At 47.2% G+C, this 26,269-nt stretch overlaps 1 protein-coding gene across 4 annotated transcripts; it reads right to left on the bottom strand.

Annotated features, from left to right (window-relative positions):
- Positions 1 to 2,930: 2,930 nt before the first annotated feature.
- On the bottom strand, positions 2,931 to 18,334 carry Rae1 (ribonucleic acid export 1). 4 transcript variants are annotated; one of them, XM_051143893.1, is made up of 12 exons: positions 18,204 to 18,334; positions 15,832 to 15,926; positions 15,167 to 15,271; positions 13,371 to 13,463; positions 11,231 to 11,317; positions 9,896 to 9,982; positions 9,714 to 9,785; positions 7,956 to 8,063; positions 6,421 to 6,527; positions 6,269 to 6,344; positions 5,625 to 5,819; positions 2,931 to 3,377 (listed from the first exon to the last, which is right to left on the bottom strand). In XM_051143893.1, the coding sequence occupies exons 2-12, from the start codon at positions 15,919 to 15,921 to the stop codon at positions 3,291 to 3,293; spliced, it is 1,107 nt and encodes a 368-aa protein (XP_050999850.1). In that variant the 5' UTR covers positions 15,922 to 15,926; positions 18,204 to 18,334; the 3' UTR covers positions 2,931 to 3,290. The 4 variants fall into 4 exon arrangements, with proteins under 4 accessions (XP_050999850.1, XP_050999848.1, XP_050999851.1 ...); XM_051143891.1 differs by lacking the exon at positions 18,204 to 18,334 and adding an exon at positions 18,043 to 18,197; XM_051143894.1 differs by lacking the exon at positions 18,204 to 18,334 and adding an exon at positions 18,054 to 18,194.
- Between the last annotated feature and the right edge of the window lie 7,935 nt (positions 18,335 to 26,269).

The following is a 26,269-nucleotide window of genomic DNA, read 5'->3' as shown; positions in this document are numbered from 1 at the left end:
GATTACAGTTTGTATAAACCTGTGTCTGTGATGGGTCAACAGCACCTGGCAAGGAAGAGTATCCTTTCAGGCTCAGAACTGATCCAGCTTCAGGCTTGGGCTGCCCCATTACCCAGCTGGCAAGGCCAGCTGTCAGAACCCTTGATGGTGTAGGCATAGACTGACTGCCCAGCTGGCCCTAAGAAGGGCAAGGGGTGGAGCCGGGGCCGGCGAGTCCCTGGAGCACTTAGCCACCAGGGGATAATTATAACTCAAATGGTCAGCTGCTCCGGAGGAGGCAGAGCCCTTGGCACAAGCCTGAAACCACCATCAGATCTTACCTCCCCTGTGATGCTGTCATTTGCGGTCCCCTGTGCTGTGAGGGTCCCCTGTTTCAGTGGGGGGAAATCCTGCCCCAGGAGCCAGCAAAGGCTAGATAGATCTAACTGGGTACCAAGTGACCAGAGACTACACCACAAGGAAGTGGGAGGCAGCATCTTGGACAAGCAGGTTTTCTGAAGACCTTTCTGGATTAAAGAGTCAGCAAGGTGATTCAGGAAGTCAAAGGTACTTGAGCTGAAAGCCTGGAGACCCAAGTGTAATGCCCAGAACACAGGTAAAAGTGGAAGGAGAGAATGGACTCCACAAAGTTGCCCTCTGACCTGCACACCACACACACGCACGCATGCACGCCAACTCGTGTCCCCTCCTGGAGCCAGTGGTCATCTGCAGACACTGGAGGACCTTTCTCAGAGTCATGGCCTAAAGATTTAAACAAAATGCCTTGGTTTGCAAAGGAAACAATCATATTAAGAATATAGCTGTGAAAGCTGGGATGTGGTTCAGTAGGTAGAGCACATGTCTAAGCGTGCACAAATATATATATATTCTTTTCGTGTTTTAAGACAAGGTCTCTCTATGTAGCCTTGGCTGTTTTGGAACTCTCTCTGTAGACCAGGCTGGCTTCGAACTCACAGAGACGTGCCTGCCTCTGCCTCCCAAGTGCTGGGATTAAAGGCGTGAGCCACCACATGTGTATGTATGTATAAAATAATTTAAGGTTCTCTTCAGTCACGTAGCAAGTTCAAGATTAGTCTGAACTACATAGGACCCTGTCTCAAAACATTAAATTCAGTTGTTATATTAATATTAATCTCACATTATATTTCATATTCATCTAATATTCCTATTTCACATTAATATGAGTATTAATTTCATTATGTGTGTGATGTAGTCATGTATGTGCTCTCGTAGTGGTCCATTATAATGGGGCTGGTGGTTGCCTGGTGCTGCAGTGTGGAGGCACTGTGGGGCAAGCAGCAGGTCCAGCTTTTGGGGACGGCTGCCCAGTGGCATTCAGCCTCTTGCTTCTCGTGGCCTCCAAGGCACAGGTGCATGGGAGAGTGCTGGATCTGTCACAGGCACATGATCCCAGGTCACTTGAGCTCTGGCTAGGGAAGACAAGGCCCTTCTCTCATCGGGCCCCTACATCTGAGCACAAGCAGCTCCTGCATACATCTCCCATGGCTGCTGTTAGCAACTGGCACGCACGCAGGGGCTTAAAGGATTTCCGCTTTATCCTCTCACCATCATGGAGGCTGAGCCTCTGTGAGAAGGGCTGGGGCACCTCCACAGAGCCCTTGCTCCTTGACCAAGAGTGCCACCCCCATGCTTCTCACAGGCTCCAGACCAACATTCTCTTCTGGTTTCATGGCATCTCATAGGCTCTGTTGCTTTCTGATCCGCTTCGCTCCGACTTACGAGCCCTGGACCCTAGTGGGCTTCTGGGTTTACCCAGGTTCCTCTTGGTTGGCCATATCCAGGCCCCTTTAGTGGTGGATAGTGTGTGTGTGTGTGTGTGTAGGAGAGAGTGCCGTTCTCTCATCAGCACTTTTGGGTCACCCGTTGGATCTTCAGTGTGCTGAAACTTAATGGAATCAAAAGGCTAGTTGTTTGAGGGTATAGCTGGCTAAGTGTGGTCCCTAAATGTGATGACTAGCTTTGTCAGTTTGACACAATCTAGACTCACCTGGAAAGGGAGTGTCAGCGAGGGACTAAGTCTAGTTTGTGGGGACTATCCTGAATGTTAGATGGTGTGAGGAGACCTGCCTACTGGGGGCGGGCGGCACCATTCCCTAAGTAGGGGCTTTTGATCTCTGTGAGAGAAGCACACTGAGCACAGACATACATACATCCATTGGTTTCTCAGATTGTGGACATGGCGTGATATGACTAACTCCTTCAGGCTGCTGCTGCTGCTGACTTCCTCAGTCCCTGCTATGACGACAGTAACTTGGAACTGTGAGCTAAAATAACCTTTTTTTCTCCTGAAGTTGCTTTTGCCAGAGTAGTTCATCACAGCAACAGGAAACGAAACCAAGACACTTGGCCTTTCAGTCCCATGAGTGGAATCATGTCCCTCTTGCCAGAGTCATGGGGGTCCAGCAGCAGCCACCCTGCTTGTCTCTGCCCACCCCTCTCTAGAGCTCCTGGCTCTCCAGGGGCCACATTACCACTACCAAGCCACCATGGGAAGGTTCTCCATCAAGGAGCAGGATCCATCACCCTCCATGTCCAACACCTCTATAGGCCACTGCCCAAATTGGGTGAGAAACCCAGGGCTCACGTGCCGGGTTAGCACTGTACAACTCAGCCCATCCCCAGCCTTCCCTGACATGCACTTTGAGACAGAGTCTCACCTGAATTGCCTGCTGGACTCTTAAGAGCACCCCAGGCCCTTAGGATCAGTCACCCAGGATCCACTGTCTCCCATTTCTGTGGGATAAATGAAAGCTGTGGAAGACCCTAATGCTGGGAAAGGCGACCTCTCTCTCGGGACATCCCAGCAGTACCTTCCTCAACAACAAGGCAGGGGCTTTTCAGGGGCTGACCAAAATGCTGACATAAGCTTGGAACCCAGCACCGATACCAGAGGGAATGACTACTTCCTGAGAGTTGGGGAAGGTGAAGGGACAGGCCATCTTCAAAATATTTTATTATAAAACAACACAGGACCCATCAACAGTTCCCACCCAACACTGTCAAATACCGCAGGACAACACAATGCCCTCACAAGTCTCACTTCAGTTAGAACCTCAGTTCCCTTAATCACAGGAAAACTGCAGCAGGGAGTGGAATGGAGAGAAGGCAAGTGGCCAGGATGCTGGGCTGACCGCTGAGCAAGAACATCAGTCCCTCCAGGAAGGGAGACCCATATCCAGGGCTGTGGGCCACCCAGAGCTGGAGCCCAAGGCTGGGCAGAGATGAGGTGGAGTGGAGATGAAATTCCAACAGCCCCCAGCTTCAGGCCACTACTTCTTATTCCTGGGCTTTAACTCTTCAGCTGCATTACGCAGGAAAATGTAATTTTTCTTTTGGGGATTATAAAACTCGTGTCCCTAAAGGAAGAAAAATAAAAAACAAAACCAATGACCTTAGTGTTAATGGCAATAGCAACACACACCAAGCCCTGTTCTGAGAGCCTGAAGCACCTCAGGGAAGGCAGAGGACGGAGGGAACTTAACAGTCATGTGTTATACATGGCCTTTACCATCAGAGAGGAGAGCCAGGGGCCTGGCTGCCAGTGGTGTTCTGCTGGGGTGGTCTTTCCTACTGTCTTCTGGGCACTAGCCCTTTTACTCTGTGACCTCACTGCAAGGCAGCTGCTTGGGGTCTCAGGCTTCGCCTTAGCCCTGGCCAGAGGTTCCCAGAAGAGCTCTCCCATGCTTTACAGGAAGGCACAGTTCCCAGGAGAGCGCAAGTCTAGGTGCGTCAGTGGGTGGAGGCTGAGAGGAGCTCTGTATCAAAAGGACACAGCCAGCCTGCAGATGTTGTGAAGGCTGCACCAGCCCTCTGAACAGACCCCAGTGTGAAGAGGAAATGCAGCACCACAGCCACACAGGTGAGGTGAGCCTTAGGAAAGTGTGGGCCAGGCGGCTCATCACAGGCGATGGAGAGAGGTGACACAGCTGCAGCATATTCTTGCTATCTTTATTCTTACCCCAGCAGGCACATTAATTAAGCTCTAGTGTTTTAGTGGTAACTTATCATCACAACATGGGAAGTGTAGCTTTTCTGAATGTTCAGGCTGTGTGCTCTATATGCAACTATGGCTGCACATTGGAGCCACAACCGCTAGCTCAGAGCAGAGGATCCCTGAGCCTGTTTTTAACATGTTTACACAACCCTGGCTGTGATCCCACACACTTCCACAAATTACAATTTCTTTTTTCTTTTCTTTTTTTTTAATTTTTGGTTTTTTGAGACAGGGTCTCATTATGTAGACCAGGGCGGTCTCAAACTCAACAGAGTTCACCTGCGTCTGCTTTCCCAGTGCTAGGATTAAAGGTATGCTAAGCTGTGACTTTAATCTCTCAGTAGTACTCAGAGAATAAGCTTTCTCAGTGTGCTGCTGTTAAGTGCTCTCTGGCTCCCGTTAGGATGCAGGCCTTTTCTTATTTAACAACATTCCTTTTCTTTGGTGGTACTGGGGACTGAGCCAAGGGCCATGCCACAATGCTGAACAAGTACTAGCTGTACACACAGCTCAGGCTTTGTGACTGTCCTGCCCCAGTCAGCCTCCTGAGTGCTGTGACGGTAGTGTTAGCCATCACTACAGTGTGATGCGGGTTGGTTTGTTTGGTTTTTTAATTTAAAGCTCGGTTTACATGCGTGTCCATGCATATCTGAGTGTATGTATGTGTACGACATGTCTGGGGTGGTGAGAAGAGGGAATCAGATCCCCTGGAACTGGAGCTACAGTTATTAGCTGCCATGAGGGTGCTACCCTGGCTAAGGCTGGGAACACATTGAAATGAGCTGAGGAGCCAGGAGGCAGCAGCTGTGCACGAGGACTGGTACCTCAGGAATACAACATCTGAAGAACTCCGAGGACACCCTAGCTGGCAGAAACAGCCTCCCAAGGATGCTTACAGCAGCCCTAGGAAGTAGAACTAAAGCTGCAATGAAACAGAAAGGAGGCTTGCAGACCAGACAGGGACAGGGTGGAGACTGAGTGAATCTCAGGACTCCAGCTACAGAAGCATGAGTGTGCACATCGGAAGGTGAGGCCTTGAAGGTGCTGAGCAGGCTCTCCAAGGCTGGCATGTAGGCATTCTCAGGCAATGGCAGGGAGAAAACAGTGTAGAAAAATGGAGTAGGAACTTAAGTGGAGTAGGAGGAAAGCAGCAGCAGTTGAGACAGATGGGGAGTCAATGAGGAGCAAGGCTGGGTGGGACAATCCAGTGTACAGCAAAGGGAAGAGGAATGAAAACCACAAGAAATGACTTAGAGGCCTCTCCTTAAAGAGACTCCACAAGGAGGTCTGAGTTATGGCCCCAAATCCACACTCCACTGCCTGTAATGCCTCAAGATTTGGCTAGAACCCCAGTAGCGCCTCTTCCTGCCCAAATCAACTGATGCCACTGGGGCAACACCTTAGCGGCCCAGCCCAGTCTACTCCTTCTTCTCCCAGCATGCTTGTTTTGTGTTCAAGAACAGAGAGGAGCTCATGATGGCTCTTTCTGACATAGCATCCCCTTGTGCAAGGCTGACTCAAGATGACACTAAACCCCACACCGAGTCAGCTAGTCCCTCACAGGGAGGTGTCCTGAGAGGGAGGAGTAGAGCTGGTTGGGAGTCCTCACCTTAGACCAGTCATAGCTGGATGCGTAGGCGAAGATGTTCCCGTTGTGGTTGAAGCAGCAGGCCGCTATGGGCTGGTCTAACTGCTCCGAGGTCTTTAGTTTTGTCCTGGCATCTTTGTCCCAGAAGCTGAACCTACCATCAGACCCCACAGTGGCAAGGGTACCATGCACAGGATGGAAAGCAATTCCATTTACCTGCAAAGGGGGGATACACAGTAAGAAACAGAAGCAGCTTTCTGCCAGTGGAGCTCTGCTAAAGTCAACAAACCAAATGCATGGGAACTTTTCACTCCCTAGCCATGATGTTTGAAGCAACTGGCAGCTCAGAACTAAACCTGCTCCAGGAGCTCCCCAAACAGGAAGTCATGTTTGCACCACCAGCCACACAAGCAGCAACCTTAGGGAAAAGTGTGGCATTTCTTTTAGTAGACTAGTTTCTTGACCATCACTATGAGACAAGTTGCAAGCTCACATCCAAGCACATCAAGAACAGTCAACAGGTTTGTAAAGAACCTTGAAGTCTGCAAACACCAACACAAACGCAGGCTCCCCATGACCCCTGGGCCCGGTGCACTTGGAATGCCAACTCCAAGTCTGGTTCTGGGGAGGGTTTCTTGTCAAGATGGAGTGCTGTTGCAACGTACCGCATAGATGTCTTGAGGAGCTGAAGTGTTGGTGCCGTTGGATCTGTGGCATTTGAAGGTGAAGTTATCTTTGGCCCTGAAAAGCAAAGAATGTCTGAGCTTCCTTTCAAAACCAGTTGGAAAGAGCATCCCAGGTGGTGGGTGTCACTTACGGATTTGGAGGGTTGATGTAGTGAATGGCAACTCTCCCCTCAATACTCCCCAGAGCAAAACCAGTCGGCTTGTTCTGTTTGTCTTTAAAAATAGCCACACATCGATGCTACAGTTCAAATAAAAGGGGAGGAATGATTATCAGCATGAAGTAAAGACTAGTTAGTACGAACATAAATGTTACCTTATTTTTAGGCTTTAGAAGAACTTCAACCATGACTCAAATACGAAAGCATTTTTGTCTCCCCAGCAAATGCTACTCTCTAACCTTCCACAGCTTCAGGACCCCAGAGGCCATCTGTTACAAATGCAGCAGCCCCTGTTCAACACAGCCCTCCCAGCCCAAGGCCCCAGGGCTGTTCTTAGAGCAAGGCCTCACTTTGATCAGCAGGCACCTAGTGTCTGTTCTGTTTCCCTGGCCAGGAAACAGCGTTAACAGCCAGCCTTCTTACAGGGAGCCCTGGACAAGCTACACATAGCAAAGCCAATATTTTGGCTATCACATAAAAGGGGATCTGGCTAGGATCTGTCCTGGCTCACTGCGGTTAGTATACAAGCCCCCAAGTTCATGCATGGTGCAATGACAAGCTTACTTCATTTTAGGGGTAACAGTCACTCACTTGGCTATCATGAGCCTACTACGTATTAAAATGAGTATTTCTTTCACCACACTTTAGCCAACACTTGCTATCTTTCTTATTTTAACTATTTGTATTTCCTGTGTGTGCACACACACGAGAATAGTATGGTGTATGTGTGCAGGCATGTGAGCAAGTGCACAGGAACCAGAGGAAGGTGTCAATTGCTCCTGTCACGTCCTGTGTATTTTAAGGCAGTCACCCAGGGATACGCAAGCTCCCGCAGCACAAGCGTACACTGGACCAGGCCCATCTTGTCACCTGAGTGCTGGGATCTGAATTCAGGCCTTTGTTATTGTGCAGCAAAGTGCTCTCCACCACAGCACCATTCCTTAAAGCCCTATGTTCTGACTTTCTGACAACAGTGGTCCCTACGTGGCAAGTGCTGCCTATGGACTCTCCTGAAATAACTAAAACACCGACTGCCCTCACACTTGTTGGTCAGGTCATTATTACCTTTGGAGAAATTTTTAATTGGCTCATTAGTTTTGTTACAAGTTCTTTATACCCTTTAAAAGGTAACAGGTTAGCACTTCACTAGTCTCTGTTCCCTGTGTACTTCCCACTGCTGGTGCTCCTTCCTGTGAACCCTGTCCTCCTCTGTTCTGACAGGAACTGATCCCATTTGCTAGGATGTAGCTGGAAGGAGACCTAGATCAAGGAAACAGAAGCCAGGTAGGCCTGAGCTGGAGGACAGACCATGTCCACCCAGATGGGCTGGGTACACTCAGCAGCACTAAGCCACAGGGCAAGTCTGGCTCAACCACGATGGTGACCATGTATGTGAAACTGTTTGCTTTCTTAAACTCTCCTCCACTGAACATAGCAACAAGCTTTTCAGAACAGGTGCTGCACACCTGCCCCCAGCACACTGTATGCTCTCAATGTCTGGTACCCACCTGGTGTTTCAGTGGAGACTCTATCCTCCTGAATTCAGAGGGCTGATTCTCTAATTGATAGACAATCAGGCCTCTCTCTGCTGTGGCCACCACGGCCATCGGGTATATCTAGGGAACAGAAGATACACATTTGATGTAAAGATAGGGCTTTTACACCAAAGTGTTCAGTCAACACTATAGTCAGAAAATTCTAATGTTTAAAAGTTTAGCAATTCAGTAGTGGTGGTCGTGGCTCACACCATTAATCCCAGTACCTGGGAGGCAGAGGCAGGCGGATCTCTGCAATGGAAGTTTTGGTTTCTTTAAAAACTCAGTTATTTATGTAAATAGGTTTTCGTTTTAATCCCAAGTGTGGGCTATGGGGTTGCCTTAGTTTGTCCACAGCTATTAACTAAGTGCTTTGTGCAGCTCAGAGAGTGGTGCAGCTGCAGATAATTTAATTCTGAAGACTCTGAGAGGGTATAAATTCCAGAGCACTGAGAGAAAAGGAGTCTGAGGAGGAAGAAGGCAGCTGCTGGTTCATCCTGCTGCTGCACTTGCTGTTTGCTGCTTAGCTGAACTGCTGGATATACTGACTACAAAGATGGGACTTGCCCCAAGGAGCTAAGTCTAAAGGGGTCTACATTTCCTGTCCCTTCTATCCTTCTTTCTCTCCTACCTAGTGTTGCAGGGTTGGAAGGGAGGTAGAGGCACAAGAAACCCACTAAGGTAGATAAAAAGTCTGAAACCAGCTTGGTCTCTGCAGAGCAAGATCCAGGACAGCCAGGCTCCACAGAAAACCCTGTCTAGAAAAACAAAAAATAATTCAGTGGTATCAATGTGTTTGTGAAAACCTAGAGAAACCACACCTGTAAGCAGAACACTCACATCTATTTAAGATGTTTTACTCTGGGTGGGTGGTTTGTTTTTGATTTTTGCAACACAGCCTAGGCTGGTTGGTCTCTTGCCCTGATCCTCTTATTGGTGCATTCTGAGAACGATATAGGATTCCAGGCCTTTGTTACTATGTCCTTTAGAGTTTTAAACTATAAACTTTGGATACTTAAAAAGCACAATGAGTCACCAATGAGAGTGCATGGTCATCTCCACACCTTCATATGATAGTAGCCCATAGTACTTGAGTGCGATTTTGTCCTGTCTTTGAGTACCAGGTACTTCTTCTTTATTTCCTTTGTTGAGGCAGGGTCTTACTGTGAGCTCTGCTAGCTTGGAACTCACACTGTACACCAGGCTGACCTAGAACGCAGACTGTCCTGCCTCTGATCTGGGATTACAGGCACCGGCAACTATGCTCTCTCAGTATATTTCTATAAACACAGGTTGTGAGCGTCAGCCCCCACCATGCACTTTCCCAAGGATGAATCTCCTTATGGGGCAGTTACTACAAAGCCGTAAGAGCTAAGTAAAGGCACGGAGAAAGCACTTCAGTATCCCTTCTACTCAAGTAGTCCCAGAGATCAGAGCCACACACCAGATCTCGTCTGTCTGCATTCCTCTACCATCACACATGCTGTCTCCCCACAAAGGACAGGTGGCACATGCTCAAACAAGTGACCAAAAGTCCAGGGTTTTCATCTCCAGCCCCAAAGAAAGCAAAAGAGAAAATGCCCCAAACACAGCATTTCTAGGGCAAATGCAGCCCCAAAGTCACACAGGGGCTGAGTGTCTTCAAGTTGAAGGGTTTAGATCACCTACAAGTTGCAGGATGCCATGAAGCTGCCCTTACTCAGCTTTTGAAAAGGAAGTGAGACTCCTTACCACATCTGCACAGTAACAGCGCTCAGGGAGTTGCAAGACCATCATAGGATTTGACGACCGGGTATCCCAAAACTGAAAGCAAAAAGGAGCAGCAGTAAGAGACTGCTGAGAGCTGAGAGCTGAGGTCTGTAGGGGCCGATACCGTCTTGAAGCGTGCACAAGCCCTCAACTACACCACGTACCTTCAGAGTCTTATCCCAGCTCCCAGTCATCACGCAGCTGTAGTTTGGGGCTTTGATCCAATGTATGGTCTTAACAGGAGCATCATGCTTTCAATAAGACAAAAACCAGGAAGACACTTGAATAACTAGGGCAGTAACTAGTTCTAGAAATTCAAAGGAACTAACTTAATCAAATGCTGTTATACTCAATAACAACAAAAACACCAACGGGCACTTTTAGTGCTTTCCCTTGACCCCCAGGGCTTGCACTGAAGCCATGCTCCTTTCTAAGCTTACCCTTTACTTACAGGGAACCACTGGAAATAGCTGACAGGAACTGATACTAGTGCTGCTGACTTGTTCGCTAGGATGTGTCAGTCAGAAGGCTGAGGAGAGGCTTTCAGTATTGGTACTCCTGTGGAGACCAGGTCAGGAGCATTCCCCATCCTTCTACTACAGTGGCTTCTGGCAGTACCTTCACTACTACTCTTAGCGGTCCTCAAGCTGACAACTAGCCTGCTGCTCCTCAGGTGAGGTGCTGGGCCGAATGAAAATGGCTCCCATAAGCTTGCAGGAGTGGCAGAATTGGGAGGTGTGGCCTTGTTGGAGGTGGTGAGTTAGCAGGGATGGGCTTTGAGGTTTCAAATGCTCAAGCCAGGCCCTCTTCCTGCTGCCTGCAGCCCCAGGTGGAGACTCTCAGCTCCCTCTCCAGCACCATGCCTGCCTGTGTGCCGCCATGCTTCCTGCAATGATGATAATGGACTGGCCCTTTAAACCCTAAGCCAGCCCTAGGTAAATGTTTTCCTTTATAAGAGTTGCCGCGCTCACGGTGTCTCTCCACAGCAACAGAACATGGACTAAGACAGGTGATAGGACACACGGGTGTCCTAATCCTGAAGACACTGCCTGGCACATGGCAGTGACTCAACCAACAATTGCTGAGTGACAAGTGAACACATGTAATTGACAGAGACAAGTCACATACAGGTACCAGAATGCCAAATACGCCACGGACAACTTACTCATCTTTTACAGAAGTTACCACCACTACTCTTGTCACTATGTACATGGGAGACTTGTGGCAAAGTGCTCTGCAAAATACTAGCACAAAAGAGGGTGCTTACAAAACAGGCTATGTGGTCATGGTGACACATGCCTTTGAGAGGCAGAAGCAGGCGGATCTCTGAGTGTGAGGCCAGCTTGGTCTACAAAGAGAGTTCCAGGGCAGCCAAGGCTACACAGAGAAACTCTGTCCTGAAAAACCAAAACAAACCATGCACATACTTAAAGAGTTTTTCAGTCCATTAAACCAAACTGTTCAGTGCTGTCTCATCAGCCCACCCGCAGGCTGCTTACCTGTGCTATCTGAATAGCCTGGTTGCTGTTCAGGTCCCACATCTTGGCTGTCTTATCACACGATGCTGTGAACACTTTGCTCCCATCCTAAAATAAAACAGAGACAGTCTGCTGGCTGAGCAAAAATAAGTCTCCACAACACCCAAAGACGGCTCAAGCGTCTGCTCTGCACTGTGTTTTCCTAAGAGCCCAGCAAACTTCAAACTAGTCTCATAAACATTACACACGTACAGCTGGCTACTCAGAGCTCACACAGAAACAGGATCTCATGAGGCCGTGCTAGTGCACGCTTTTTATCCTAGCACTTGGGAGGCAGATATCTGAAGTTCAAGGTCAGCCTGGTCTACAGATGGAGTTTCAGTACAGCTAAGGCTACAAAGAAAAACCTTGTGTTGAAAAGCAAAACAAACTGCCCCCACGGTGGGACATGGTGGTGCACGCCTTTAATCCCAGCACTCAGGAGGCAGAGGCAGGTGTATTTTCGTGGTTCAAGGCCAGCCTAGTCTCCAGAGTAAGTCCAGGACAGCAAGGGCTCCATAGAGAAACCCTGTTTCCAAAAACCAAACCCCCACAAAAACCAAACAAACAAAACCTCCCTGAACCAAGCAAAGGAACAAACAAACGAACAAAAGACAAACAGGACTGTGAAAGCTACAGAATAAAAACCACATGTCAACTGATGAAATGCTCAGTGGGTAAAGGTCACTGCCTGCCTGTCTGATCTCACGACCCACATGGTAGGAAAGAGAGCAGAGGACGATGCCAACACCACTACACAAAATAACACACCACACCCACAAATACATTACAGAAACAAACAAAAGATAAAAGTAATTTATGCCTAAGCACATACAGAGCTGACAGGGGACTCCCTGCACTGCCCAGAACCTTCTAGAAGGACTTCTTTCACCTGGATCCTTGCCTGTCACATCTCAGGCAAGGCATCCTCAGGTATCCAACCTATAGGTACTTAGCTCTGCCTCCACAGCTCACATTCATTATAAGTCCCAGGTCTGAAAGGTTCCACACCCTTTGAAAACAATACACAGACATAAACGCAGGCAAAACAGTGATAACCATACAAACAAACAAACAAACAAAAAACCAAAACTAACCAAAATACCTAAGAACCCATGGAGGTCACTTTACATTCAAACTATAACACACACTATTAATTAAAAAAAAAAAAAAAAAAAAAAAAAAAGACAAGCTAGGTGGTGAAGGTGGCAGACAGGTGACTCTCTGAATTCAAGGTCATCCTAGCCTACAAAGAGAAAACAAACAAACAAACAAGCCTTAGAAGGCCAGGATAGGCACCCCTGTCCTGTTAAGAGTTCTGATCTAGCATGCACAGGCCCAGAAAAGGAAAAGGCCCTCCCCTCCCCTGAGCCCTGAGAGAAAAAGGAAAGGAACTTTGGAAGTACAGAATCCCCTCTGCAGACATTCAAGCTTCAGGGTTAATAACCTAAATCCAAAATCCCAGGCTCAACGGGTGTGGTGGCACATGCCTTTAATCCCAGCACTTGGGAAGCAGAGGCAGGTGGATGCTGTGAGTTCGAGGCCAGCCTGGTCTTCAAAGCGAGTACAGGACAACCAAGGCTACACAGAGACCTTGTCTTGGAAACAAACAAACAAACAAACAAACAAAAACCAAAAAACAAAACCCCAGGCTCCAAACTTTGTGTGCTACCACAACTCAACTGCTTTGGAAACCAAGACACTTCTGGCCCTAGGCATTTTGTTACAGAAGATTCTATCTCTGCTGAGATCTTGGGAGCTCAGAAAGCCGAGGGTTACAGAATTCTGTGAGTTCTATACCAGCCAGGGCTGCACTGTGAGGCCCGTGGTGGTCTGAGTGAGAATGGCCCCCATGGCTGTTACACTTGAGCTTTCAAGACGAGCCATTCCCAGTGTCTCCCTCTGCCTCCGACTTGCAGATCAAGATTTGAGCTCTCAACTGTTCCTATAACCCTGCCTCTGCTCTGTGATCATGGACCCAAACCCTCTGAAACCATAAAGTCAACAAACACTGTTTTAAAAATAAGTAGCCTTGGTCGTGGTGTTTTGTCATTGCAATAGAAATAGGAAAATAACTTATAGGCCCTGTCTCAAAAAATAAACCAAAGGAAACAAGACATACATCACTCCAACAAACGTCAAGCACTGGCCCAGTGTGCATCTGCTGGGCTTTTGGAATGGTCTGCCCACTGTCTTGCACTTCCCAGCAGCGAACCTGTAAAAACAAGAGAGATGAATGAAAACGGGGTGTGGGTGTGGGGTGTGAGATATGTTCTTGCTCTCTGATGTGCACACATCTAGTACAGTTTATGTACATTCTTGCATCAATCCCATTATATAACTTCAAAAGCAAAACTAGTAAGATATACAAGCAGCTGCTTTTCTACTGCGGAGCCACAGAAAGACAAGAACAGTACTGCTTGCACCTGACACTACAAGTAAGCTGCTCATTCATTAACCACTCAGGCCTGAAGAGGAAATTGGCTTCATGCATCATTTACCTGTTAAAGTTACGCATTTTTCAGATTTTGTAACCATCACAAGAAAATATACCCACCTAATTCCACCAGGGAACTAGTTAAGTTCTGTGTGCATTCAGACTTTCTTTGATGCACACACATCTTAAAAACAAACAAACAAACAAACAAACCAGGAAAACTGTCTGGAACACATGGCCAGCCTCTATGCCTTTCATCTCTGCTGTGGCAGCTTTCCTCAAGTGCACTCTCACTCTGACCATCTTTGAATGTACTTCTAACTTGCTTTATTTTTTGAGACAGGGTCTCACATAGCCCAGGCTGGCTTTGAACTCACTATGAAGCTGAGGATGACCTTGAACTTGTGATCCTCCTGCTTCACCTTCCAGGGGCTGGGATAACAGGTGTGTACCACCAAACCTGGTTTTCATCTAACACTGAAGCAGCAAATTAGTGAAAAAACGAGCTTGTTCAATTTTCACATCCTTCCTCCCCACCACTCCCTAGGGTAGCCTCACTGTTGCAGGACAGTTTAGCATCTTTGTCTAAACACTTCAGGAGCCAGGCCTGTCTGTGTAGCTGAGTCTGGTCCCATACAGCAATGTCAGGCAGTAGTAGCTAAGTATGGCCCTTAAGCTTGGGCTTTCTGTGGAATTGGGAATGGAACCCAGAACCTCACATCCCATGTGAATGCTCTGCCTCGAGAGATGTAGCCCTGGGCTTGTGGGCACCAAGGTTAGCTGTGAAGATCTGTGTCCCGGTTTCACACCCATCCACATGAAGCCATTGTCCTGAAACATGGACATGAGCACAGTCTAACTCTGGGGATGTCAAGGGCAGTATCAGGTGTCTCTCCCAGGCTATAGATGGAAAGTCAACAGGACACAGGGATAAATGGAAAGACTTCTGAAGAGCTGTTGTCACTGTTCCGGCTGGTCTCCCTCATGCTATGACTCATCAAAGTTGCTTTTTTTTGCTAACTTGATAGGGGGGAGAAAAAGAGTCCATTTTTTCTGATCATGAATGTAGCAGCTCAGTCTAGAGCTGCCGGGCTGAGTGGAGCCCCCTGACGTTCATGCCCACTTCCCACACTTCCCTCCGTGTACTCACTAGCTTGATGAGGAAAGTGGCTAATTAACAGTCTGTGAAGAGTCTGACCTGTTATTTAAGATCTAAGAAGTTCAACATTCACCTGAAGAACGTTTTCTGGGTGCCTCTAACAAAGGTTCTTAACAAGCAGTATAAACAGCTCAGCTGAGTCAGGAGCAGGGAACCTCTGGGCAGCACCTGGCTGTGCTGCTGCCACTTGGAAGGGCGCAGTGTCTACACTGTGTCTCAGGAAGGGCCATGCATAAGCCTTAGCCTCATTCACTCACAGACAGAATGGAGCTGAAGGGCAAGCTAGCCTTACCCACATGGCTGTTGCCTGAGAGAGACTTACATCATTAGCCCATGATCCTGCAATAAGGAAGTTTCCTGGTAAGGTTGGTGGGCTGAACGAGAGACAACCGATGCTATCATCAGGAGAAGATGTTACTTCGATATCCTGGGGAGGGAAGGTCAGGGTTAAAACACAGAAATCACCACCATGATGAGGAGCTTGTCTCCTCACCTTGAAAGCTAACTGGACCTGACCTTTCCCTGCTTTGACCAAACACAGGAATAATAAACAGGTCAGTGAAAACACTAACGTCAGCATGAGGTGGCCCCCATCTGCTCCAAGTGTTTGGCCAAGTTGCCCACCCCTGCCCAGTCCTCACTCTGCTGTGCAAACAGATGACAGTGCACATTCTCCAGGACTGTTCCCAGATCCACACTAAGTTTTGCAGATGTGGCCATCAAGATGGTTCAGGGTTGGGTCAATGTCTGCTGCAGCTCTCAGGAGGCTTGGGCAGTTGTGGCGTGCTACCAGTGAGGGCAGGACACTAGTTCTGCAGAGGGTGAGTTTTATGCTCCAGTTTCTCAGCTTCACCCCAGGAGACTCCTAAGCCAGCCAGAGCCCCTACGCCACTTCTCTTCTCCCCACTCTCTGCCTCTCCAGCTGTCAGCAGTGTAGGACGCCTGGCCTGAGTCTTTTTGCTTGTCGTGTGAGGGTCTGGGTAATACCTTCATTGGGTTGTGATTATCCGTGGTTGTGCTACCAAACATGCTGGTCCCACCAGTTCCAAAACCAGAGGTTGATCCGAACAGACTCATGTTGGCTGTAAAACACCAAGTGGGAGATGTTAAGGACAGGCCCCTCTTAGGTAGTTCAAAGTACATCACACAGGGACTAGCAGTGCAGTGCTAAGCCAGGCCTGGCTCTTCAGCAGAGATTTAAGTATGCAGCAAACAGAATACCTTACAAAAGGAGCCTTTCCGTCTAGCATAGTATAATCCCAACACCAAGCAGAGGCAGGTCCATCTCTGGATGTGAGGCCAGCCTAGTTCACACAATGAGTTCCAGGCCAAACAGGGCTATACTGGGCCCCCCACTCACCCCCCCTCTTTTAGCCTCTGGAAGCTATGAAGGGAGACTCTCCCACACTCCATATCCAGTTTCCTCTACTCTATTGGAAGGATGTCCTTGCTGGCACTAAGCACCAACACTGACATGTTACAGTACCTCAGTCAGCAGTTAGAAAAGAGCTACCACTCTCCAGAGACAGAACGGTACACTAGGCACTCAGCAGTAGGCAGGAGGGACTCCTGTGCCCAAAAAACAGCCAGTCCTGGCAGGAGTCCCACAATTTCTTCTGAAGGCTTTAAGAAAGGTGATCCACGCTGGGCACTGTGGCTCACAACTTTATCCCCAGCCCTTGGAAGGCAGAGTCAGGTGGAGCTCTCAGAGTCTGAGGCCAGCCTGGTCCACAGAGTGAGTTTCAGGACAGCCAGGGCTACATAGAGAAACCCTGCCTCTAAAATACAAACAAACTAACAACAACAACAACAAAAAAAGGATGAAAGAAAGAAAAAGTGCTTTTGCCTGCTGAGCACTAAAAGGTCCAGGGTGACAGTGTAGAGCAGGAGCCATGAAGGATCATCACCACCGGGCTTTCCTAGCGGGCCCGCTTGACATCTCTCACCACGCTTCCCTCACTTTCCTGTGGTGCAGAGAGAACAGTGCACTCTCTTCAGGACTCCTGAGATCCAGACCAACTCATACAGATGTGGTCAACAAGATGACTCAGGCAGTAACAACACTTCGTGTACAAGCCTGGAAAACTGAGTTTGATCCCCAGAATCAACATAAAAGCAGGCGAGAACTGACATCTCACAGCTGTACTCTGACCACACGCGACCGTAACACGCACACCCATACACATGACAACAACAAAATGCAGGTAGTTTAGGGTGGGTCAGGTGAGACGGCTCATGTAATCTCGGCGTTTGGGAGGTAGTGTCGGGAGGATCGGATCATCCCTGACTGTACAAAAGTCTGAGAAGAGCCTAGACTACAAGAAAACTTGTTAAAAAACAAAACAAAAATCAAAACCAAAAAACCTGCACCGTTTCCGAGGAAGCCATACTTGAAACTAGTAAGCAAGTCAGCCACCTCTCCACAGGGAGGCCAACACCTGAATGATCCACTTGCTGATGGGGGTCGCCTCTTCAAAACAACACAGAAAGGGGAAATTGCAAGGAATATGGGGACGTCTCTGAGTTCCGATGGCTTCAAATAGACACGATGAGTCAGAGGCAGGAGCATATCCACATCTCGACTAGTGAGACAACTCAAGTGTTGATGACTAGAGCCTGCCTGACTTGCAGGTTTCCTGCTTGCACTTGCCAGCAAAGGAGGGACTGGTCTTCTGCACAGCTGTGTGTCTTCCAACCGTGAATTACTCTTGACTTTCCCACCCTGAAACCGGAAACACTGATACCTTCTTCCTGGAGTTATGAAAATAATGACCCTCAGGCACAGTGCTAGACATCCTAAGCTCCACTACCGTATAATTTAATGTTTGTTTTATGTTGACGTCATTTGTGTGGGTATGTGCAGGTGAGTGCAGCGTCCACGCGGACCAGAAGAGGGGGTCAGATCTCCTGCAGCTGGAGTGAACAGGCGGCTGTCCGGGCCGCCCGACCTCTGTCTGGAACAACCGCGGAGCCATCTCTCCAGCCCAAATATTTCTGAGGGGTGTTCTATTGGGCTTTTTGAAACAGGGACTCATGCAGCTCAGGCTGGCTGGGAACCCACTCTGTTAGCTCAGGCTGGTCTTGAACTCCTGACCCTCCACCTCCCAAGTGTGCGCCCACACCCGCCGGGTCCGCCGCGCCCTCCGGTCTGCACACGCCACGGGCACACCCGCCACCCGCCGCGTCTCCCTCCCTCACCTTCTCCCCACCTCCGTGGCCTGGGCGGCGCGCACACGAGGAAAGGGCCGGCCGAGGGGAGGGCACACGGATCGGCTCAGTTTCCCCACGCGGGCCCAGGCTTCTTGAGGGAGCGCGGCCGCCTGTGGGTGGCGCATGCGGCGGGGCCCGAAGCCACGAACCTGCTCCGGCGCGGGGCGGAGAGGGCGCGGCCAGTAGACCCCAGAGGTTCGAGTTGCTTCAAGCCGGTAGACACTGCCCCGTTACCACAGAAGCACCGCGCACGCGCCACAAGCCACTTCCGGGACTGCCCGGAAACCGTCAAGGGATGACGTTTTCCGGTCGCAAGGCGGGCGCACATGCGCAAAAGACCTACTGAGGTCAAGAGGAAGTCCTTCTGCCAGCAGTTTGCGGGTTGGTGGAAAAGTAGCCTAGGCAGTTGCCAGGCAACTAGTTGAGAAACGGAATTGTTCTCACTTGTATATTATATTTATTGTTTAAACGTCTACAGATGTGATCGCGGGGCTAAAAAGATGGCTCAACGGTAAAGAGCAGCGGCCTCTTGGAGAGGGCCCAGGTACGATTCCCAGCACCTACAGAACAGCTCACAGCTCCAAAAAAAACCAACTCCAGTTCAAAGAGAACTGGCTTTGTCTTCTGGTCTCTGTGGGCACTACACGCACTTGGTGCACAGACATGTATGCAGGCAAAATACCCATATGCATAAAAATAAAAGTGAGTTCACCAACTTATGTCCAACACTGTCCTCTAAGAGGCTGCCTGCCTGCTTGCCAGGGGCATCACAAGACGTGATGCATACTCCCAGGGCTGTTTAAGGTGTATTTCTGTGCATGGATGTTTTGCCTGCATCTATGTGTATGCACCACATGCGTACAGAGGCCGGAAGACGGTATAGAATCCCCTGAAACTGAAGTTACAGACGGTTGAGCCACCAAGCCGGTATTGCGAACCAAACCAAGGGCCCCTTTAAGAGTAACAAGTACTCTTAACTACTGAGCCACGTGTACTGGTCTGTATTAAGCTGGCCTGAGACACCAGCAAAAGACTTGCTTTTATGTCACGTTCCATATAGAACGTCAAAGGTGTCATTCAAACTGACAACATATAACTGGACTCCAGAATGAGGGTTCCAATAAACCAATGGGGGAAGGTAGTTTTTGAAAAATATTTAATTTTAATTTATGTGTGTTGGTGTTAGGGTGTCAGATCTTGGAGTTACAGACAGTTGTGAGCTGCCATGTGGTTGCTGGGAATTAAACCTTGGTCCTTTGGAAGAGCAGGTGGTGCTCTAAACCACTGAGCCATCTCTCCAGCCTGGAGAAGGTAGTTTTAGAGGCAGAAAAAGATAGAAGACAATAATGTGATTGGTTGCTACAAAATTACTTTTCTTTCCTTCTTTCTTTCTTGTTTTGTTTTGTTTTGTTTTTCGAGACAAGGTTTCTCTGTGTAGCCTTGGCTGTCCTAGACTTGCTTTGTAGTCCAGGCTGACCTCAATCCACCTGCCTCTGCCTCCCGAGTGCTGGGATTAAAGGCGTGTGCCACCACACCTGGCTAAAATTACTTTTCTTGTTGGGCAACCATGGCATGCCTTCAATCCCCACACTCAGGAGTAGAGGCAGAGGCAGGCAGATCTCTGTGAGTTCCAGGCCAGTCAGAACTACACAACAAGGCTCTGTCTCTAAAACAAACTTTTTTTTTTTTTTTTTTTTTTTAAATTTAAGGCAAGAACAGGATCACAGAACAAAAGAATAAAAACTAACATTGAGTTACCTGGTTTCAGGGACTTCCATGTAATAGTTGAAACTGGCCTATTGGAGACTTGGTGATTATCTGCTCTTTTCCCCTGAAAAATCCAATAGCAAGTTTCAGTTTGGTTACATGGAATTTGTAGTCTTCTTTGTTCCCATTGGAGTCCTGTGTGAGAGTTGAGTCCAAAGTATTGGGTTTCTCTAGTTTGTATTTTAAAGAGGACTGTTACTATGACTTTCCCAGGACCACTGCAGACACAGTATGTGTAAGGCAGGGGTGATCCAGAGTCCTTTGTCTCCCCAACCTTTGTGATCTCTGTCTAAAGAATTTATTAACTGGGGCTGGAGAGATGACTCAGGGCTTAGAATACCTACTGCTCTTCCAGAGGACCCAGATTCAAGTCCCAGTTCATGCCTGTCTATAATTCCAATTCCAGGTCTTCTGACACCTCACACACTTCATGTAGACAAAACACCAATGAATATAAAATAAAACAAATTATATATAAAAAAGAATCCATTAACTAGCAAACACAGTATACTTTCAATGAGGGCAGCTGACAGTGGCCAAAGAGGCCTTACACCAACTTCTACAACCCTCAAACAACAGCACACCTTCCTTTAGGGACATGGTCCTTGCAGTGCTGTACGATAGTACAAAGTAAAGTCATCTGAGAGGAGGGAACCTCAGTTAAGGAAATGCCTCCTGGCCAGGCATGGTGGTGTACGCCTTTAATCCCAGCACTCGGGAGGCAGAGGCAGGCGGATCGCTGTGAGTTCGAGGCCAACCTGGTCTACAAAGCGAGACTAGGATAGCCAAGGCTACACAGAGAAACCCTGTCTCAAAAAAAATAAAAAAGAAATAAAAAACAAAACAAATAAATAAATAAAAAAAGAAAGGAAAGAAAGAAAGAAAGAAAGAGAAAGAAAGAAAGAAAGAAAGAAAGAAAGAAAGAAAGAAAGAAAGAAAATGCCTCCTTAGCCAGCCACGGTGCTACATTCCTTTAATCCCACCAAGCACTCGGGAGGAAGAGGCAGGCAGATCATTGTGAGTTTGAGGGCAGCTTGGTCTACAAAGTGAGTTCAGGACAGCCAAGACTACACAGAGAAACCTTGTCTCAAAAAACAAACCATACATAAATAAATTAATTAATTAAAATAATTTTTTTTTTAAAAAGAAAAGAAAATGTCTCCTTAAGATTGGTCTTTAAGGGCTGGAGAGATGGCTCAGAGGTTAAGAGCACCATCTGTTCTTTTGAAGGTCTGGAGTTCAATTCCCAGCAATCACATGAGATCTGGTGCCCTCTTGTGGTGGGCAGGCACACGTTTGGGCAGAATACTGTATAAATAATAAATAAATCTTAAAAAAAAAAAAAAAAAAAAAAAAAAAAAAGAATGGTCTGTAAGTAAGCCTCTAAAGCATTTTCTTAATTAGTGATTTGTGGGGGAGGGCTCTGCCCATTGTAGGTGGGGCCATCCCTGGGCTGGTGGTCCTGGGTTCTGTAAGAAAGCAGGCTGAGCAAGCCTTGAGGAGCAAGCCAGTAAGCAGCCGGCCTCCATGGCCTCTGCATCAGCTCCTGCCTCCAGGCTCCTGCCCTGACTTCCTTTGATGATGAACTGTGATGTGGGTGGAAGTGTAAGCCAAATAAACCCTCTCCTCTCCAATTCGCTTTGGTCCTGGTGTTTCATCACAGCAACTGTAATGCTGTAACATGTAACTCTAACTGGGGCTTTTTAGTATAGGCAGCCAGCTCCAAATAGTTATTAGCAACCTCTCAGGGATCACATCGGGTAGAGAAGTCATCTTTTTTCCCCAACCTTAATGTATCTTAACATTCGACCCCCTCCAGCCCTTTGTTTCAAAGGCTGCTATTTAAGAGAGAGAAACATGTTTTTGTTTTGATCCAAAGTGTGGGATGGGAAACAGACTTGTGAGAGAGCAGGTGATGTGTATCCACTTAGAAGTCGAACCACTTTGTGTGTGTCTGTGTGGGGGGTTGGTTGTTGCCAGCTGAAAAACATCCTAGTACACACTCTGAGAGGAGGTATACAAATGAGCCCCAAACAGGAGGCTGGCCTTTTCGGGGGTGTTGGTATTGTTTGGCTGTTCATCACTCCACTTGGAGAATCTCCTAGAGAGAACCACTCCAAGGAAAGTTTCAAGGCTGAGGCTCTGGGTTCCAGTTGCTCCAGGTTCCAGCAACAACTTTGGTGGAATTGCTGGTCGGCTGAAATCCTGCTGACTACACCAGGAGAATCGTTCCTAGGAACTGACACCCAGAAGGTTTCGTTCTTGTTTTCCTTAATCTCCTTTCCCTCTTGTTTAGGGTAGTCTGGTTGTAAGGGCGGTACATTCTTCTAATAAGTTCATAATAGCATATACTTGTTGAGGAAATTGAGCCTATACTCTACGGCTCCTGGGTCTGGCCCCACTGTTCCTGAAGCCTGCTAGTCACCGAGAAGCTCCTTAGCCCTGTGAGGCCGCTGCAGGTGTCCTGGGTCCTCTTGCTCCCCGACCTTCTCAGAGAGCTTTAGATTTATGCAGGTTTTTTGTTTTGGTTTGGTTTGGTTTTTTAGATTTATTTACTTATTATTTATACGGTATTCTGGCCAGAAGAGGGAACCAGATCTCATTATAGATGGTTATGAGCCACCATGTGGTTGCTGGGAACTGACCTTAGGACCTTTGAAAAAATAGCCAGTGCTCTTAACCTCAGAGCCATCTCTCCAGAGCCGTATTCATGCGGTTTTGTACAATGTAGATCCAACAGGTCTAGGGAAGGCTTGCGAACCCACATTTCTTTTTTAAAATATTATTATGTATACAGTGTTCTGCCTGCATGTACACCTGCACACCAGAAGAGGACATTAGATCACATTATAGATGGCTGTGAGCACCATGTGACTGCTGGGAATTGAACTCAGGAACCTCTGGAAGAGCAGGCAGTGCCACCTCCCCAGCCCCAAGAACCCACATTTCTACCACCTTCTCATCTAAGGTGCTTGGACTCACGACCCCACAGAGGATTCCAACCAGGCTGTTAGAATCTCTGAGAACGTCAAAACAAAACAAAACAAAACAAAAAACCCACAAAACCCCTTCATGCCTGGACTGCCTCATAAAGACTGACTTAGTAGGTCTTGGGTGGAACTCAGGGAATTATTCTCTTAAATGTCCCCAGATAACTCTGAGATGCTGTCCAAGGGAGTGTAAGGAACGGTGCTGTTGCATGTCCCATCATTACAGTGACACAGCAGCTCACATTCTGTGACTGTTTCTAAGCCGTACCGGGCAGCCACATACTTTGTGTGGATAACCTCACTTCATCCTCACAGTGGTCCCTCAGGGTCTTGTTATTGTTATTGCCCTCCTCGCCCTGGCTGTGAGATGGAAACCAGATTATAACTTCTTCCCCATCACAGAGGTGGTGACTGAAGGTAACCTCAAAGCCTGGATGACACTAGAGGGACTATTGACTCTTTCCCATGCCTAAACACCAAAGAGAGATCAGTCATCCATATATTCGGTATGGGCAAAAGCTCACAAAATCAAAGTACTGAAGTTTGGCTGTGACTATCACCACACTGGTGAAGTAGAGAAAACAACCCAGGACACAGTGCAGCTTAGTCTCCTCTATTAAGGCCCTGATGTGCTTATAATTTTTGTTTCAGCTCATTTTTCAACTTATATTTAATTTTGACATTTTTATTGGGACTTTTCATAAACTGGCTTAAGGCTTGCGAGCAGTTTGGTGGCCAGGTGTGGACTCTTGGGAGTGGGGGCACCCGGAGGAGATTAGCTCATGAGGTCTCAGAAGTACTCACTGGAGATCCTCTTGGCTTCCCATGTCTTCTTTTTATGAGTCTCATACTTTGCCCATCTAGTCGTTTTCAAAGAAATAATTTTAAGGAAATACCCATTCAAAAGAGTGGACAGAAAAAAAAAAAAAAAAAAAAAAAGTGGACAGATTTAAGTGCCCAGCAAGCTTTTGCCAGCAGAGGGCAGCCTTTGCTTGTCTTAAGGAGCTGAAGTTGCTGGGTGTCTATCTAGGGGCAGTTGGCTTGGTTGGTGACAGTAGTCCGTTTTGCTCTACACTGCCTTCTGTAGACACCCCAGCGTCAGGTGGAACACTTTGCAGAGCATCTGTTCTCTCTAGCAGTATCCAACAGATACCTGTCTCGCACTAATAGTCAACCAGGAGGCCTGAAAAAAGACATGAGGGACATCCAAGAAGATTTGCCCTATTTTTGTCCAGTGTGCAGCTTGTCCCCTATTCCCCCTGAAATCATTAACATCACCAATAAGGACAGTTCAATTTCCCAGAAAATGGATATTGCATGGAGCTTTTTAAAATGAGGGTCATTTTGAGCCCTTAAGGAAAAACAAAGAGTCTCTGAACGTTTTTTGTGGTCCTCACTCGTCCTCACATTAACTATAAACAGATTCCAGTTGTGTGTTCTTCCACATGGGTCTAGGGTACCTTGAGGGCATGTCTGTTGCCAGCTGCCATTTGAAAGAGATGTTGTGCAGTAATCCTTTCTGAAAACAAGTCTTGTGAGTTAGAGTTCTAGATGGTTCCCAAAACCTTAGCACCAGTTTCTCATCTGCATCCAATAAAGGTGGGCAGCAAAGCCAACTTTAGTGCGGCTGATCTTCCATTTTCATTTCCCAAATAATGGGAAAATTATTTTAAGAAAATTTCCAGTCATAAAGTTTAGATAATTTAATTAGATGAACTGAACAAATCTGTAAGCCATTTTAAAGTTTATTTCTAAATTTTCATGACTGTTGTGGACTTGGGTTCCCTCCCATTTTTGACAATGTAGCCTCGCCCAGATGTTCTTTGGGTTAAATATATTTCCAACTTGATATTTTCCTTTGTAGCTTGTCAAAATTCAGGGACATTATTGCATGGTGGTAATGTGTCTAGATTAAAAAATTAATTTATAAAGAGTTCAAATTTTGTATGTCTCACAAGGAAGTCAAATCAATAGCATATTAAAATGTTCTCAAAACAATATTTTCAGTGTCCTGTGTGTTCAGGAGCCATCCTAATGCCATAGGTATGATAACAGGGGCCTTGAGTTAGCACATAGCTTAGACTTTCCCCTGGCAGTGTGCATGTAGGCCACTAGGGAAGGACATTCTATGTCCCCTGTGCAATAGTCTCTGGACCTCCAGGGTGAAGTCCAGCTCCAGTGCTTGTTGGTTTGTGGATATGGAGCACCTCCATTCCCCCATCTGCAAAGTGGGTGTGAGTAAGGTACTTAACTTACAGGATGCAATGAGTTAGCTTTTGTGAAGCTCCTAGAAAACTACTTACCATGTGATATGTATTGGGTCTCTTCTTTGATTGTCATATTGCCTCATTTAATTTTTACTACATATTCTTGGGCAGGGCTAGGGTCATGGCTATGTGACCTGTGTGCAGTCACTCACACAGGACCCAGCTCAATTGAATTCTCTGCTGCTGGTGTCTTGGAATTCTTAACTCTGAACAAGGCCTGTCATGCCCATTTCTCTGTAGCCCTGCATATTCTGTCATTTGTCCACTGAAGTAGGTGATATTATTTTTTACTATGCTATGGTGGCTTTGGACAAGGAACACCTTCAAAGCTCTCACCTGTAAACTACAGAGTCATTACTGGGAGAATGAAATGAGAGCAGGTGTCCACAGTGACAGCACACACACTTGTAGAATTGGTCCTTATATCTCTGCCACTGAGCCTTACAAAGCAACATCCCCATCCTTCTGGAAGGATGCAGGCTTGCTGACAGTTGATGCTTCTGTTCCCTTAAGGGATGCACCCAGACCATTAAGGTAACCTTTAGTGAAATCAAGGTAGAGCCAGAGGAGGTGAGAGCACAGTCTACCGTAAGAGAAGCCTTCCTTCAGTAACTCTTAGCACTCAGAGAACAAAGAGGAATCCAGATGCCTGGCTGTGGGCAGCGCTGTGTGGCTGGTTCTGGTACAGTGTTATGGCTGGAGAAGCACACTGGAAATGCATAAAGCAAGACACACCAACTCGAATACTTGTTCATAATAAACTTTACTGGTTTCACAGATACATCAATGTGGCAAAGCCCCTATACCATGAGACAAAAGAAAGTACTAGGAAGAAATACCTGTAATTCCTTTGCAACCTCTCAGAGTTTTGATTGCCGTGTTTGTTGCTAGCAAGATACTTCATGTCTACACTAGCCATGTTACAAGAAGTAAATATTTTTATAGATTTTATGATATATGTTTTCTAATAAAATTTAAAATTAAATTATTTTATAATCACTCTAAAACACAGAATAAGAATCTGTCTTTATAGAAGATCAAACTTTCTAGAGAGCATTATGAAGTTTGTTTTGACAAAATGTTAATGTAAAATTATTTTTACCGTTGCAGAATTAAGACTCTTTTACCCAGTGTTTGCAGTTCAAACAAGCTGATGGACAGTTCTGGTGGCACAAGCTCTCAAATGTGGTT

The sequence above is a fragment of the Acomys russatus genome, chromosome 4 (assembly GCF_903995435.1).
Source record: "Acomys russatus chromosome 4, mAcoRus1.1, whole genome shotgun sequence".
In the NCBI taxonomy this organism is placed as follows: domain Eukaryota; kingdom Metazoa; phylum Chordata; class Mammalia; order Rodentia; family Muridae; genus Acomys; species Acomys russatus.
The sequence above is the reverse complement of the archived record's forward strand: the minus strand, read 5'-3'. Positions and strand labels throughout refer to the sequence as shown.